The sequence below is a fragment of the Notolabrus celidotus genome, chromosome 16 (assembly GCF_009762535.1).
Source record: "Notolabrus celidotus isolate fNotCel1 chromosome 16, fNotCel1.pri, whole genome shotgun sequence".
NCBI classification, from domain to species: Eukaryota; Metazoa; Chordata; class Actinopteri; order Labriformes; family Labridae; genus Notolabrus; species Notolabrus celidotus.
In genome coordinates, this window is record NC_048287.1 from 27,614,419 (window position 1) to 27,632,275 (window position 17,857).

Consider the following 17,857-nt stretch of genomic DNA (forward strand, 5'->3'; position numbering starts at 1 on the left):
GCTATCGCATCTGGTGCAACCCCTTAACCCTTATTAGAGTGTAGACTCTGTCCTAAATTAGAAACCATGCTGCGTTTGAGCTCACGCATACCCAGTGCAACCCACTGCAGATGTTTGTGGATAGCTGCACATATTTTTGGTTTGCACCGTCCATTCTCAACTTTCCTCACACACTGCCTGTATTTTTTTTTTCAGATGTTTATGGAGGAGATGACAAGGAAGCAGCCAGATGTCGACAAAGTGACGAAGACTTACAAGAGGAAACCAGCGGAGGCTTCGAGCACCCTGGCTGAGAGGAGAGGAGCTCGTACGTCACTTGTGTTTACCTTCTGATGCATAAATATTATCGCCCATGTTGTGATCACAGCAGGACTGCATGTGTTACTAACATACAGAAAACTCAAGGGGGGAACATTCACAAAACTGTTATAAGGGTGAAAAGAAGGGTTCATCTTTCTGCTTTCCCTGCAGGTAAACACCAGCAACAGCAGCAGCAGCAGCAGCAGGCCGCCATGCAGGTCGCAGGAGGAAACCCTCGACTCAACCAGCTCTGTGCCCGGTGGCAGCAAGTCTGGCTGCTGGCTCTGGATCGCCAGCGGAAACTCAACGATGGGCTGGACAGACTGGAGGAGGTATATTTTTGATCACACATAGAAATATAAGCGACCTGATGAAGTGCCGTGTGAAAAGTGTCCTAATCAGTGAGCTCTGACTTGAAGAAGATAACCATTAACTGTGTGTTCTCTATTTCTAGCTCAAAGAGTTCGCCAACTTTGACTTTGATGTGTGGAGGAAAAAGTACATGCGCTGGATGAACCACAAGAAGTCCCGGGTCATGGACTTCTTCAGACGCATCGACAAGGACCAGGATGGAAAGATCACCCGGCAGGAGTTTATTGACGGCATCCTGGCATCAAGTATGTCATTGGGGAACAAAGTTTTTGGTTGTTATTAATTTTGTTTTGACAGTTTTGAACACAGTAATTGAGATATTGATTCCTGTCGTCTGTCTGTGCAGAGTTTCCAACCAGTAAGCTTGAGATGACAGCCGTGGCCGACATCTTTGACAGAGACGGAGACGGTTACATCGACTACTACGAGTTTGTTGCTGCTTTGCATCCCAACAAAGACGCCTACAGACCCACCACTGACGCTGACAAGATAGAGGATGAGGTGAGTATACACACAGTGAAGGAGTTGTGATGACACCTGCAGAGATATCAAGGCAACAAACTGACAGAGTGTTTGTTGTTGTGCAGGTGACGCGGCAGGTGGCACAGTGTAAATGTGCCAAGAGGTTCCAGGTGGAGCAGATAGGGGAGAACAAATACCGGGTAAGTTCAGCTCAATCGTTTCTTCAGCTTAGTTATTTCAGAGTGTAATGAAGGGTTCATTTTCTCAAAGGATTGTCTGCATTTATTCTAAATCTGTTGATTTTGTGTAGTTTTGAACCAGCTTTACACTTTGGTTAGATTTTATTAGCTTCTTGTTGCTAAATCTAAATTCATTATCAAGCTAATAGTAAATTAACAACCATGCTGCAGTTATTGATGTTTAAATATAAACTTATGCAAACCAAATACAAGCTTCCCATGTCTAAACTTTCACTTCCTGAATTTTGATGGAGAAATGATTTGAAACTTCCCGACAGTGTTTGTTCTTGTTCTGTATAATTTAAAGTTTATTCTTAACCCTCATATGTCATAAACTTATCCAACAGGCACCAATTAACTTCTAATCCTAACCTCACAGCATTTACCCTCTCTGTCCATCTCCCATCTTTAGCTCGTGATGTTTCCATACTCTGTGTATCAGTCACGTCACCGTAACACTGATATGTCTTTATAACACTAATATGACATGTGAATAACACCTCACAGCCCTGCAGGGATGTTGGCTGAACCTACTTTCTCTTCACCAGAACATTAATAAGACACTGTAAATATGGCTGCATAGAAACACACTGGACTGCTGGGTATGAAAATTATATATGGAGTCACAAACGCTGCTGTCAAGAGGCGCTCAAACTAAGGGGTTTTGAAGTTTTGGTGTAAAATGAAGCTCATATCCTCCTTTCTTTGATCGCTTTTGGAGATTGAAACTGTTTCCATTTGGGCAATAAGTAATCTTCCATGTAAGTAAAACTGTCCCATGATTGTTGTTCAAAATCCATTTCAGTTTTTGGCAGGTTAACCAATAATACAAATCTTGATTTATATATCACTTTTCAAAACAGGGTTACAAAGTGCTTTACAAATAAGAAAGAAACTTAAAGACAACAGTGAGACAACTTACGTTTACTTCAGATAAAGTTTATTGCAGCATACAATATTGTGTTTGGCGTATGGGCTCCGAACCTCAATACTCCTCGTAGATTATTTAAATGCAGACATTTAGGAGTAATGAGATTGGACTAACCCCCCTCAGAGCCCGCAGGTGTATGCCAGGGAAGAGGTGGGTCCGAAGTTTGCACACAGCACTGAGCAGGACAGCAGGAGCACTGAGGCAGAGCAGAGGCAGAGACAGGGAGACTTGCAGCTTAAATAGACCGCCAAATGAGGATGTTGAGATCAGCTGATAGGGAGGATGATGACGTGTCAGTATGAATGAGCGCAGCCTGAGTTGTCTGCCTGAACTAGCTTGCAGGCGGCGCTCCATAATGTAAAAATATAAAATAAAATTATAAAATTATAAAATGCTGCCAGTGATGCTGCATGAAAATGAATGAAAACCCCTTGATTAATGCACTCTCAGGTGCCATCTCCTGTGAAAGGAAATTTAAAAGAGGATAAAGAAGGGGCCAATCGGCGCCCCATTGGTCCGCAGCCTCGACTCTGGGACAACGAGCAGAGCCTTGGCTGAGGACCTCAGGTTACAACCGGGCACGTATGGGATGAGTAGATCAGATACGTACTGAGAGCATGTTTTAAAAGTCAACATTAAAATCTTAAAATCAATTCTAAAAATGTATGCCAGGAAGGTAAACCAGGAGTGATGTGGTCCCTCTTTTTGGTTCTAGCTGCATCGTTTTGGACTAGCTCTAACTTGTGCAAACTATGATTGTTTAGGGAATCACAGTAGTTCAAAAGGGAGGTGATAAAAGCAAGGTTTTTTCTAGATAAAAACAGCTTGATTTTGCATGTATACGGTCTTAAATATGCTGTAATCCCTGATTACAAAGAGACTAAATGAAGGAACGCAGTCGTGTGGATGTAGCATATAAAAGCCTGGAAACAGAGATCCTGCAGTTAAATGAAATCCCCTTTGAATAAAGCCACAGGAGGGTCCAGGTCTTCAGTTTGCAGCATTATGACCTCCAGTTGTTTCCCCAGCAGTCTGTGTGCATATGCAACATTTTATAGCAGTCACTTTTCAGCTGCCCTCACTGGATCCCCATCCCCACCTCTGCTACAGTGTGTGTGTGTTCACTCCATCATTATCCACACGATGATGATGATACCAGTGTCTGACTGCAGGACACTGGGGAAACTAACAGGACACATCTTTGTTTACATCCCCTTCCCATGTTGTGTTTGTGCTCACCTGTCTGGCTTCACTTTGTTTCACTGTCACTGCCTTCACCTCCATCTCATTGGCCCGCGGTTTTAAGAAGTATGTCAAAGCATCCACAGCTTACACGACTATTTCTGAACTCAGATAACAGAAATAGGGAACATTTTGAGTGTTTTACTAGAACCAGCTTTTAGAGGATACTGTTCTCAGATCGACAGTATCCATTCAGATATTAGAGTCCTCAGTTATTAGTACATGTTGTTTCACTCCTGCTCTTTTTCTTTCTCCTTGTGTTCCTGTGCTCCGTGTCTGCTGGATTTATTGTAGTTCTTCCTCGGAAACCAGGTAAAGTGACTGCTGTTGGATGTGTGGAAGTGTGAAATCTGCTTCCTGATCACCCACCAATGGAGTGCTGTCTTTTCCACACTTTAAAAAAAAAAGAAAGTCTCCTTTTGTTGATTTTATTCTGCATGAAAAACAGACTTTATAAAAAGAAACTCAGAGGACGAAGCACTCCATTGTGGGTTTGCAACGTGTAAGCAGGTTTCACCCTCCAGTTCTGATTTGTTTGGTGTTGAGAGTGACAAATTGCACAATGTGAAGCTGGCGACAGCGACATGGCTGAAGTGGTAATTAGTGGTTTGGTGATGTATAGTGTGCTTTGAACTGAATCTGGCGTCAAATCAAGCTGCTTGGAGAGAGATCCAAGAATGTTTTCTCCTCTTTTAGAGCTTCTTTGGAGATCGGCTTTGCTAGGTGGTTTCTAAAAACGAAGACTTCTTGATTTCAGTGATTTGTCTTAAAGACGGGTGGCTGGGGTTGAACTTGGCTGAAATCAGAATCTGTAGTTCTGTCAGTGCATGTTTCTTTTTCTCTGTTAATGCATGAAGTAGAGCGGATCATCTGTCCAGATTTGGTACATGGGCTGCTGTGTGATGCTGTGAATCATTAAAAAATCATCAGTCAATAATGATGTATCTCACTGACCTCTCTCACCTCTACTCTGTCCTCTTGCTCTCTTTTCTCCTCGTTCTTCCTCGTCTCTTCCTCCTTCGTGTTTTGTTTCTCTCCTCAGTTCGGCGACTCTCAGCAGCTGCGTCTGGTGAGGATTTTGCGCAGCACCGTGATGGTGAGAGTCGGAGGTGGTTGGATGGCTCTGGACGAGTTCCTTGTCAAAAATGATCCGTGCAGAGGTGAGTGATGTTCACGCACACGGTCAAACCTCCTTTCTCCTCCTCTGTCGTGTTTGTTTTGAAGCCTGACTGACGTGATTTTTTCAGGTTGGTTTTGTGTTTTCATTTTAACAAAACGTGCATATTTTGAAATAATGTCTTCATTTGGTTCCTTTATTTCTTGTAACAAGAAAAGCTGAAATGAAGGCTTTGAAGCACTATGAACATCACTTCTGTGAGGAGTTTTAACTGGTTATGAAAGAGACTGAAACATACAGTGATGCCTTCTGTGACATACAAAAGAAAACAAGAATATTAGCATAAAGATCGAGGATTTCTGTGTTGTAACTTTAAAAGCCTGTAACGACTTCAGGAGGGAAATGTCAGAAGTGAAGATTTGTGACTGTTAAATGAAAGCAAGATGAGAGTTTTTGTCAGAAAACACAACTCACACGAGTCCAGGACTGGATCAGCAGAGACATAAGAGGTATCACTTTATCCACAGGGGGCGCCAAAGTCAACATGTGCAGAAAGTTCATATCTATGGCCAAAGTGCAAAACCTCCTATCTGAAAATTTTACATGTGCCAGGTGTTGTGCCTCAAAATATTCCCAGCAAACGTGATTGGAAGTTTTTGTCAGGTGACTTTTCTGTCACAATGAAGGGTGGGATTACCTTAAAGACAGACTGAAAATGTGCAGCCTTCCTTGTTCTCATCATTTAAAGTGAAATCCGCAAATCAGCAAATTATGCAGATAGGAGGTTTGGCATTTTGGCCATCGATATGAGCTTTGAATACATTTTACCTAATCATAGGCCAAATCTCAATGTCTACCCTCAAGCACTCACTGACTTTGAGGTGCGTTGACACTAAGTCCGTGAGGGCTTAGGGCTGCCCCACTTTTTGATCCCTCTTTCCATATATGGGCATTTTCTGCAGACTTAGGGTAAGGGAATTACCCAGAGTTCATAGCATTGTGACGTGAAACACAGGATTCCCAGGGGAAGCCAGCGAGCTTGGAAGGGGAAAGGAGCGCCGTAACATGAAATAAAAAAAGTGTGACAGTAAAAAAGAAGCATGAAAGTTGCAATGAAATTTACAGGCAAAAAAGTTTATGCTGCTAAGATGAGCTGGTGACATCATGCAGGTACGTGAGAAGTCTCAAAGTGCCGTCCCATTCCCAGTTCTATAGTTTGAGCCCTTGCAGCCTCCTGCCCTCAATCACTTTCCAGGTCAATTACATCAAGAGGGGCTCAGGGTTCAGGGCTCACGGCTTAAAGAGGACATTGAGATTGGGCCATAGTAATCTGTCCTCCACTTTTGAAAAATGAAGCCATGTGGAGTACTAAAAAAATCTGCAGTTCCTCCACCATCCACTCGAGGCTCTCTCCAAAAGACAAGAAGACCACATTAGGTCCTATAATAAAATACTCATTCTAACAGCAGACTTAAAAAACAAATGCTTCTTAATCTCATTTCTATATTTGAAACAAATGTCTTGTGGATTTCTTTAAACAACTCATCAGTTTTGAATATTTGAAGGCTAACAGTGATGCATAATCACACATAATTAGAGGTGACGGGTTGCCAGTTTCTTGCCAAGCCAAAAGTTAGTTGGAGACAGTTTTTTCAATATGGTGATCCCCATCCTCAAGCTATATCACATCTCTTCAGATAACACTGAGTCTTCTTCCAGGTTTATGCAACCTATAGCTATGACTTCATCATCTAGAGTCATTTATCAGCCACTAAATACATCAAAACTGATATCTGTACTAAGTAAGAAGTGGCCGATGTGTCACAGAGGAAAATATTGTTGTAGACGGAACAGTTAGACTTTGATTTAAACACAAACACTTCCATGTTTTAGTACAATACTTGTCAGATATTCAACCCATACATATATGCAGGGAGTCACTGATGCAGATGTCTGACAAACTTACTGGATTTGATAAAGATCAGCAGGCAACTCATCCCTGACAGGTTATATTTTGAGCAGACTGTTGTAGATTTTGTAACATTTTGGAAGACAGAAATCAGTTGAGAGTGTTTTTGTATCAGTTTAACTTCAGCGCTGACACAAACGCACTCTCAGACTCTTATCCATAAAAGAAAGCACTCCTCCAAGGGTTCCTTCACAGCTGTACCATCACACCCGGCACAGAGAGATCAAGGAAACACACGGAGGAACCCGACTCTAGTTTGTCAAAGTGTCTGTCAGCAGGTGACGCAGTGAAGCGCTGCCTCGCGTCACCTCCCTCACCGATGTTTCCCCCTGCGTACTGTCTGGTCCTGGTTCCTCTTTCATCTCCCCTCTCTAACCTCTCTCTGTTCCCTCTGTCAGTCCTCCAGGAGCTCATCATCCTATCACCACATTTTTATTTCCGGCAGATTCTGTCTTTCCACATACTCTGTCTCTGTTTAATTTTCTTTCACTCTTTTAAATTAAACAGTAGTATTGCATGATGCATGATCCTCAGTTCTCTCCCTCTTTCTCCCCCCCTCTCTCTCTTCTTCCCTCCCTCCTTTCTTCTCTTTCCCCAGTGCAACATCCTGGACTTAAGATTCTCCGCTCCGATTCCAGTAGCTCCATCTCATCTCGTATAGGTTGGACTTCTCCTCTCTCCTAACTGCCTGTCTTTTCCTCCGCTCCGTCTGTTTCTTTTCCTCCTCTTCCTGGACTCTTTCTTCCAGATTCTTTTGGTTGGTTTGGTCTTGTTGCTGTGCCTTGCTGACTGTGAACACCTGACTAACGTTATGTGTCCCCACTGTTCTCCTCCTCCTCCTCTCTCCTGACCCTTGACCCCTGACCCCGGCTGTAGCCCTAATGTCCTGACCTGCTGTTATTCTAAACACGTGTTGGGGTCTCTGAAAGTCCAGACCCTGATTTGTCTGCTGTGTGTGTGTGTGTTAACAATGTGTGTGTTGAGGATTATAGAGTCATTATTGGCTCTAAAAGCAGTACCTGTGTGTGTTCATGAGTGTGTGTGTAAACTGTGATATCTTTGTGTGTGTGTGAGACTCTCTTCATTCCACCACGAGCATGCTGTTATTTCACATTGTCTCTTGTGTCTCTTAGTGACAGTCACTCCTGGCTATTTCTGCTGCCGAGGTATCTACACTTCCTCTCTCTGCTCCTCTGTCACTCCATCTTTTTCACTCCACATCCTCCTATTCATTCATCCATTCATCCATCCATCCGTGCGTCCAGCTGTCAGTCTCCATCTTTAACCACAGCTCTTTTCTGTGTGTCTTAATACAGATATATGTGTGTGTGTGTGTGTGTGTGTGTGTGGAGAAGTTCTAACTGCTGTGATGGATGTCAGTGTGCCACATGTTTGCGTCATGCTTCCCTCACTCACAACAAAGCAGGATTTGGCCAACCCCTGGTCTCAGTATTTAAACTTATTCTACTTTTAAAGCACTAGAGTCTAAATTATCAATCCAAGATGGCGGATTTTTCCACAGGTGAGCTAGTTTAAAGACAGGAGGGTGAAGATGCTCAGCAGGAAAGGCTAAATGAGGATATAACTTCAGGAAAATTGTTGTGTTTGAATTAAATCAGTGTAACTTAAACGTAAAGAGACGGTGAGTGTGTAAGACCTGGGCGTGGCCAGCCTGGGTTTCTAATAATGCTAGCTTTCAACGCGGCTCCTTTAAATGTGATGGCTGGTTGGTGGGAGACACAATTACAGGGTGCACCTGGCTGGCTGGCATTGAGGGGGGACGTAATTGCAGGGTGCACCCATTTAATTGACTGGCCTTGCTGTCCGGTTGCTGCGGACGAAGGCTGTGAGGCGAGCTGCAGCCCACTTCTCCTCCTCCTTCTTCTCCTTCTTCTTCTCTTTTTATTTGACTTCTTAATGTTTCCTCCTCAGTTCTGTTTCCATCTTGTCTCTTTTCTTTCTGTATATTTGTTTCTTCTCTCCTTTTTCTCTCTCTCTCTTCCTTTCTTCTCTCTCTCGCCCCTCTCTTTCTGCGGCTGGCTTCTCCAGGCTTGTTGTTGTCTGCTGAGGCTGCTGCACTACTTTCTGTCTAAGAATGCCGCTGAGTGTCTTTTGAAGACGGGAGAAACCCTGAGTCTCTGGGTTCTCTCCTGCTAAGCATAAACCAGGCATGACCCCGACATATATTTATACACACGCCGCTGTGTGTACACGGCCGGGCTGAGACGCTCCTCCTCAGCGAGAAGTGAAAAGGAATTCACTGAGAGAGCTTATTGAACCCGGAGAGAAGAGAGGCTGTGCTTTTGGTCCCACAACCCCTCAGATGTTTCTTAAAGCAGATACGCAATGAAAGCACGTCACTCAGTGAAACAGCACTTTTCACACAACTGGAGACACACGCCAGCTTCTAAAGGAACAGCTCTGCATTTTGGGAGATCAGTTTTACAAAGAGGCGAAGTGAGTTCATGAAGTCTGAGCGATCCCATGTGACTCTGTGCAGAAATAAATACTAACTATCGCTCCTGTATCTACACAGAGAGCTGGTCTTGCTCATGTAGTCCTTTATGTTCCTCCAGTGGTCCAGATGCTGGCTTAAAGAAGTCCTTTCACAGTTTTTGGAGATATCACGGCCTCCATCACTTCTCTTTTTGCTTGAGAGTTTAATGAGCATTACTAACTACAGCTCCTGTTGAGACTGAGCATCCGTACTCATAGCTGTGTTGTATTTAAGTTATTAGTTTGATTGTAAACAGACAGAACCCTGAACCTGGACTTTAAGTTATTGTCAGGGATCTTTAAATTCTTAGCAGGTCTCCCAAAATGTTGAGTATTTCTTTTGGGTTATTATCGGCACTCTGCTGGCAGCTCTTTGGCTTTAAATCACACACCATGTGGATGAGTTTGTAGATAAATTTGTCTGCAGCGATGAAGATGTGTCTCCAAAACATGTTGACTTTCGTTGCGTATCAAGTAGATTTTTTCTTACTTTTGCACTCAAACCAAACGTGCACCTCATGCACCTCTCCCCTTAAAAAACAACTCAACCAAAGTGCACTTACAGCTTCCTGACCCCCTCCCCCCACCCCTGAACCCCTCCCCTGCAAACACCCGCTCTGCTCACATGCACTCTCAAAAGAAAACTCGCACGGACTCTGAATTTTGCAGCCAAGGAAGCACCGACTCTCTCCCTCACTCTGCTCGCTGCCTCTGCCGCCCCCCTGCTGGAGGAAAACTGTGCGCAGACGACAACAAAAAAACTCAAATCATCCGTTCCCCTTTCTCTCTGTTTCTCTGCAGCTCGCGGTCGAACCAACCTGGAGCTGAGGGAGAAGTTCATCCTTCCTGAGGGAGCGTCTCAGGGTCTGGCTGCGTTCCGCTCCAGAGGTCGGCGCTCCAAACCGGGCTCCCGCAATGCCTCGCCCACTCGCTCCTCATCCTCGGCCTCCCACAGTGGCGCCTCGCTCCCATCCGCTCCGTCAGCACCTGCTACACCCACAGCCTCTGCATCGTCCAGGGTAAGAGCTGAGATCAGGCTGTAATAGCCTGGATTTAGAGTTTAGACGGGGACTTATTTTCCAGTTATTTACGGTTTATTTGAAACATTTACTTTCCTAATTACGTCCACTTATAAACTAAATCATGACACTACATTAACTTTACTATTTAATAAAGATCTGAGGAACAAAATTCAGCTTGATTATAATTCAAACCAATTGTTTTAGATCTAGAATAAATATCACTTCAATCCCTCCTTTAGTTTTTCTTCAGTTGCATTTCTATCTGTTACATCTGTTTTATCATGAAGTTTGTTCTGTTATGTCTCGTGTATACTTGTTGTTTTATCTGTTAGAGTCCATCTTTTGTTATTAATTCAAAGTTTATTAAACCAGGAAAGCTTTTCCTGGCATTAAAAAAACGTGTCCTGGCCAAGATCAGAAGCAGCACCACATTTAGAGAAAGACGGTGAAAGCTGTCGGTGCCAGAGTTTAGCATCAGGTTACTCGTTTACTCATACCTCTTCAAGTACGAACCTCCCAGATGTTACAGCAAAAGTAAAAGTACAAAAGAACAAACAAAAACCTGCTCAGGTCCTCTTGTCTTTGGCTCACTGTGGCTGTTTTCGAAACAGCCTGCTACATACTACTTACTAATGTAGTAGGCAGTAGGTACAGCCTAGGGATGGGAATTTACAGTAATCCTTGGAATCAATTACTCAAATTTCCTAATGAATGATTACTCAAGTACTCGCAATAATTTATTTTTTTTAACCATAAACAAAAATAAATAAATAAAAGTCTGTCGGACACGGACCCACCAGACCAGACTTGTAGTAAGTTCTGCTGCCTTTTCTTCATACATCTTTTCCTCTCCTCCCACAAAACTTAATGGGAGCATATCTCCAGTTACCATTTTGGTTATTATCAGGCTCATCTTCTCCGCTCTGGTTTCATCACAACGACGTGTGCTAACAGGGCGAGCAAAAGACGTGATGCGAGACTGCCTGTTATCCGTCTCCGCTGTTTTCTCCTTGTGCTTTAAGCGCATGTGGTTAAACATCAAACTATTGTTTCTATGGTATGTAAGTTTAACACCGCAAATCTTGCACTGCACATTAACTTCATTGTTTTTTCGAAGTACTTCCAGACATATCTTTTTTTAGCTGACATGTCTCAAGTGTCGCAGACGGTTCTGTGTTTGTTGTGTTTTCACCTTCGGTTGAATGATATGTTCCTAAAGTGTTGCCGTAGCTGCTGTGAAACAGTTGTTTTTGCTGAAATCTGGCTCGGTGTGTTCTAAAGCTGAAGCCATGGCCGGAGAAGTCAAACGTTTATATCCCGATAATTATTTTCATACGTAGTATATTCAGTTAGGCGAAAACAAAAAGCACATGGTCACACATGTAACGCTGTAGGATTTCAAGTTATCTTGCAAGGTGCGCGAGTAACAAAATGCTATTCGAATAATGGGGTCAACGGCGAGTACTCGAGTAATCGTACCCATCCCTACAGCCTACTACAGACTGCGTTTGAATTTAGTCTGTAGTATGACTGTTCTGTTGGATCTGTGTTGCAGTACGTCACTGGATTTCCGGTTTTGAGAAGCGGAAGTAAACAACAATGGCAAAGCCGATAGCGAAACTGCTTCTTTAGCATCACTTGTGATTTAAAAAGTTAAGAAGTGGTTCATATGTAATTTAATCATTTTCACAGTACCCAAAAATGGATTTCCTCCAGTCAAAAAAGAAGAAAAAAGAAAAGGCAGAACGAGCGCTGTGCATTATGGGAAACAGTACGAGAGACAGGCTGTTTCCGAAATCGCCTACTATACTAGCAGTACGTACTGATATGTCCAAAATTCAGTATGTAGTAAGTAGTATGTGAACAAGAGCAAAATCTGCAGTATGCCAAAACTCCCCGGATGTCTACTGATACGGGAAAATATCTCAGTATGCATCGGACCAGTCTTCCTCGCGTACTGTTTCCCATAATGCACAGCACTCGTTCTGCTTTTTCTTTTTCCTCATTTTTTGACGGGAGGAAATCCGTTTTTGGGTGCTGTGAAAGTTATCAAATTACATATAAACCACTTCCTAACTTTTAAAATCATAAATGGATGCTAAATAAGCATTTTATTTATCGGCTTCGCCATTGTTTACTTCCGCTTTCCGAAACCGGAAATCCAGCAAAGTCTGGCTCAGCATGCTGCATGACAGATCGGACAGAACAGTCATACTACAGACTAAATTCAAACGCAGTATGTAGTAGGCAATACCTACTGCCTACTACATTAGTAAGTAGTATGTAGCAGGCCGTTTCGGAAACAGCCGCAGACTTGTCCGATGCATACCGAGAAATTTTCCCGAATCAGTAGACATCCGGGGAGTTTTGTCATACTGCAGATTTTGCTCTTGTTCACATACTACATACTGAATTCTGGCCAAATCAGTACGTACTGCTAGTATAGTAGGCGGTTTTGAAAACAGCCACTGTCACCTCATCGTTCTCAGTAAACCAGCCTCATGTAGTCTTTAGTGTCGTAGTCCTCATCTGATGTCAGTGATGTTGTTTATCCGTCTGCCCTGTTTGTCTCTGATTATTAAGTGAAGTGGATGTGTGAGAACTAAAGAAGTGTGCATGAATGTTTGTATGTTTTCTATGGTTTATATTTAACATTGTTTAGTTGTTGTCATCTTCCTGTTGTTGTTGTTTGTTGTCAAAAATCACCACATCCTTAACCGTGAAATTTTATTTTTGTTCTTGTTTCTTTGTTTTGTCTTTCATCTTTTGGCCTCTTTCCCCCCCTCCTCGCCCCTGCTCTTCAAACCCCCGCTAACCTGGCTTCAAATGGTCCCTCCTGCATTGTCGGGTTCTCTGTTAATTCAAAAAAAAATCTGCTCTGACACAAAAATACACTGCGCTGCACTCCTCGCTGTCCATCCACCCCTTCCCTCTCCCCCCATAACTTCCTACCCTACTTTATTTGCTTCTCTCTTTTGCTGCTTCGCTCTCCTCCTCCTCCACCCTTCCTTCCTTCCTTCATTCAATCCTTCCTTGCTCCCTTCCCTTCCTCCCTTCAGTCCTCCCTTACTCACTCGCGCGACTATGCCAAGCCCTGGCTGGCTCACAGTAAAACTCCGACGCCAACCAAGTGCCACTGCTGCCCTGATCTCGGTTACAGCCACAACACTCCTGGGCACGAGGTAACACACGCACCCCACCCACCCCACCCAACTCTCACCCAACCACCTGTCCCTGTCCCACCCCCCCAAAGCCCCGCCCCGCTAAAGCACTAACGCACACTCCCAGTGGTCACACACCAACACACACACACACACACACACACAGATACATCTTGACTCCAGCTGCTCTCAGTTTCAGAGGTTTTCTTGTGTGCTTTAAAGACGTCATCATTTAAAGGTTGAAACATTTTCATACCTTTAAATAAAGATGATAATGATGTGGTGGAGCTGACACCTGAAACATGTATTAATGATGATTAATGATTCATAAATACATGTTTTAATGTAAGAACGTCTTCTGTTAGAAATCTTAAATGCAGTTTCAGCATTTAAGAAGTCGAAGTCAGTTTGAATTTTTTTCTGTTTCTGTAAAATATTCTCTGATGATTTGAACGAAATAGAAAATGTATCAAATTTCTATTATTTTTTATACTTTATTGATGTATTTATTTTTATTTACATTATATTTAAATTAAATAAACAAACCTTTATAAAAAATATATGTATTATCCCACAGTCTAATCATTAACGGTATTCTAAAAACATTCAAAGTAATGTGAGCTGAACAGAAAAATAATCTGATTAAATTTGCCACTTGTGTTTTCGTTCATAATGTGTTTATTTAAAGTCGGCTCATCAGATGAAAGATGAATTATCATTTCATCACTGAGAGATTTCTCATTAATGATAAAGCAGTCATAAGAGGTAGACTGTTTTCATCTCTGTGTAGTTTTAGAAAACCTCTCAGTTACAGAGTGATATTCACAACGTGTGTTTAGTTATCATTCATCATTAGATCTCTGTTCGTAGGTCCGTTTTTGTCCCTGTGTGTGTAATGTACTGCTAGTCGTTTAGTAATAAGATGACTGTGTAGAGTTAAAGATACTCATGTCTCATTAAGACGAGTCAGTTACCCTCAGCTGACGTTCCCTGTGTTCTCCTGCAGGGGGGAGCGTCGGGATCCAAACTAAAGAGGCCGACCTTCCACTCGAGTCGAGGGTCACTGACCGGAGAAAACGGAGGAACACACACCAGCAAACCATCCAGAACAGGTGAGTCATAAAGAGTTATTCTTCATCAGATGTAGACTGAATACAAAGACTAGCTTCGCACTCATCATCCCTCACATCTGGAGCTGACGGCCATGTTGTGGATTTTTTTGTTGTGTACCATATTTTGAACACATTCAATTTCTAACCTGATGGTGGTGCAAAATGAAAAGTGCAAAATGAAAAGTTAAAGTATAAACACTTGTAAACATTCATGGTAACTACTCAAGTGTTGTCCAGTGTTTTATGAAACTACAAATATGCACCTTTTTGAGGCGCTAGAACACGTATGTTAAACATTTTTTGTCAGTGTGTGAAGTTTTTATTTAGAGTTGAACCTTAGGGTTGGGGGCGGCAGTAGCTCGGTCCATAGGGACTTGGCTTGGGAACCGAAGGGTCGCCGATTCGAGTCCCAGTATGGACGAAGTTTGGCAAGTGGACTGGTGGCTGGAGAGGTGCTGGTTCACTTGCCTGGGCACTGCCGAGGTGCCCTTGAGCAAGGCACCGAACCCCCAACTGCTCTGGGTGCGCTGGTTGATGGCAGTATCCTCACTCTGACATCTCTCCCTAAGCATGTTCACTGCATTTGTACATTTGTATGTATATACCAAAAAAAAAAACTGTATGTGTAGCATGTCCAAAAATAGCATGAGTGAAAAAATTGAATTTCCCCCCTGGGGATCAATAAAGTACCTTTCTTTCTTTCTACTGAAGCACGTGACAATTTTAAAATCTAATAAAATGTCAGTGTTCACAGAAGCCAGTAAGATTAAACTGTACGATCAGGGGCGCTGGTGGCCTAGCGGTCTAAGCGCCCCACATACAGAGGCTACAGTCCTCGTCACAGGGGTCACCAGTTCGAATCCCGGCCGGTCAACCATCTCCTGCATGTCTTCCCCCACTCTCTACTCCCCACATTTCCTGTCTCTCCTCAGCTTTCCTATCAAATAAAGGAAAAAAAGCCAAAAATATAACAACTATACGATCAAGAAAAATAATCTAATCAAATTTTAGGGGTGTCAAATTCCACAAAGCTCTGCTGAAAGCATGACTTACCTTTCTTACAGTATCTTAACAATCTAAGTTTGATTCACCTCTTTCAAATCAATGACACACTTTGCATCAATTCTTCCTGATAGATCCAAAGCGAGGGGGGTCCACAGCCAGTGGTCCAACCAGCCGAGCCGGCAGCCGGGCGGGCAGCAGAGCCAGCAGCCGGCGTGGCAGCGATGCCTCAGATGCGTCTGAGCTACAGGACGCACGCTCCGTCTGCTCGGATGCCTCAGACACCCCACGACGCCCCGGCGGTGGGGCCAAACCCTCCAAGATTCCCACCATCTCCAAAAAGGCCCCCAGCCCAAAGACCCCGGGGTCTTCTAAGAAATAAGATCAGCCACAAAGAAACAGGAGACACACCTTTACTGCTCCTTTCAAGAGAGAGCGGTACCTTCTGTCACACCAGCTCGTCCATCCACAGGGCTGGTGTAGAAATGTGCACTATGACTGACAACAGCAGACTGACTGACAGCGGAAAGAAGGAGACGGTACGATGAGTGAATCTCCTTCTCACTCTTTCCTCTGTTTCTTACACAGACTGAAAACACTCACCACAGGAGTTAAGTTCTGGTCTGATAGTCCCAGGCCAGAGTCTGAGGGGTCAAAAAGTGACTCTTCCCCTTTAAGAAGTGACCCCAGTTTGCCTTCCAGTCTCCTGCTTCGTCTTCGAAAGTTCCCCACCAGCGTGGAACCAAAAACACAGACTGACTTGACGTGATGCTGCCTTACTTTGTGTTAATCTCTTCTGTCCTGATCACACAGAGCAACAGAGAAAGTCTTTAAACTTCTTTCTACCACTGACACAAAAACACGTTTGAACACAGAGGCGGGTTAGGGAGTCGGACTCACCGCCACCACCACAAGTACGAGAACTTAAAAAAAGCTCAAATGACATTCAGGAAAAAAGAGGAGAAGAAATGAGAGAATAATTCTGGCTGGTGGGCCAGATGCCTCAAGGAAGAGTCTAAAAGAAAATATGCAACGACTGCCATGTCGCTTCCGTCTGGACTGGTTGGCGAGAGAAAGCGTCACCTCAGCAGATCTTTGGAGGCAGAAACCACGTTTGGATGGCTTGGGAGGCGGGAAAATCGCTGTGCAACCTAAACACACACATACCGGCTGACCTCAGACACGGAGGATCGGTGGTGGTGACGGTGCTGCTGCAGCTGAGGACAAACTCTCACACACTCAAACACCGCAGAGCAGACTCCTCCCGACCGCAGGAACGTTAAGATCAGCCTTGTGTGTGTGTGTGTGTGTGAGTGTGTGTGTGCATTTCAGTAAAGGGCGGTGTGGTTTTGTCACATGTTACAATCCAACACACAAAAAATCACAAACCGACAATGGAAAGGACTATTTTTACGGTGACACCCACAACTAACAGCACATTACTGACAATAAACGACATGTGTAAACCTAACCTGATGTTCAACAACCAGCATGCACTAATTGTCTCTTCCTCTGCAGTTCCACCTTAGTGTCTACACAGACACACACTCTCACACACACAACGAGGGGAGTGTACGACGTGTGTCCATGTTACAGGAAACAAAAGAGGTCATTGACTTGAGTCACTGTATGCAAAAATTTTAATTTGCGAATGTCCTTTTTGTTTTCTCTTCTCGTTGTTTCTGGTTAATTTATAATCCAGTTGTACTTTTGTTAACTAGCTTGAAAGGAAAATCTATTTATTTTTCAGTTTCATTTCATATCACCATCAGCCGAGAGTGATTTAGTTGTATGGTTAAAGACATTGTGACTCTTTTTGTACCAAGGAAATGTCTGCTCCGCTCTCTGACATTATTTGTGTGTACAGTTTGTTTCTGCTTCATGTAACATCACTCACTAGGTCGCTGATTCTAGCGACAGCCTTGTTTCTTCATTTTTCTCTTTTGCTAATGACTACAATTCCCAGACCATGACCAAAGGGGTTTGCCCTTCATGTGTAGAGAGAACTACAAATATGAATGACAGGAGACCAGGACAGAGTGGACCAATGAGAGCGGGTTTTTTCCTCCCTCATGTCCCTCCCAGATGTCTCTTCTTCTTCTAGGCTTTTTTTTTTCTTTTCAAATGCCCCGTCGTTGATGGGGCCGAGTCGTCTGTGTGTTATCTCTCTGTGTAAGAGATGAAGTTTATGGAGAAACTAATGAAATTACAGTAAGACAGAAGACATCTTAAGGTGATTTTTATTTATTTATTGTCTCTCTGAGGGGAGGGGAATTCGTCCTCCGCCTTTTGATGCTGTGCTACTCTCAGTGTGATGATGAGAACATGGAGGGAGCGAGGAGTGTTACTAGGAGTCAATTGTGTAAAACAAAAAACTAAAATTATAAACAATTTTTTGTTCTGTTTTTGTATTAAAATATGCTTGCAGTAAA

At 43.3% G+C, this 17,857-nt stretch overlaps 1 protein-coding gene across 1 annotated transcript in view; it reads left to right on the forward strand.

The window, feature by feature from the left end:
• macf1a (microtubule actin crosslinking factor 1a) overlaps nt 1-17,857 on the forward strand; it is a 257,947-nt gene extending 240,090 nt beyond the window's left edge. Inside the window, exons 90-101 of the mRNA XM_034704646.1 lie at nt 196-307; nt 472-632; nt 755-917; nt 1,019-1,173; nt 1,260-1,334; nt 3,841-3,858; nt 4,589-4,706; nt 7,231-7,293; nt 9,930-10,147; nt 13,210-13,332; nt 14,318-14,423; nt 15,560-17,857. Of these exons, the coding sequence (XP_034560537.1) occupies nt 196-307; nt 472-632; nt 755-917; nt 1,019-1,173; nt 1,260-1,334; nt 3,841-3,858; nt 4,589-4,706; nt 7,231-7,293; nt 9,930-10,147; nt 13,210-13,332; nt 14,318-14,423; nt 15,560-15,807 (1,560 nt within the window). The 3' untranslated portion in view covers nt 15,808-17,857. The remainder of the gene's footprint in view (nt 1-195; nt 308-471; nt 633-754; nt 918-1,018; nt 1,174-1,259; nt 1,335-3,840; nt 3,859-4,588; nt 4,707-7,230; nt 7,294-9,929; nt 10,148-13,209; nt 13,333-14,317; nt 14,424-15,559) is intronic.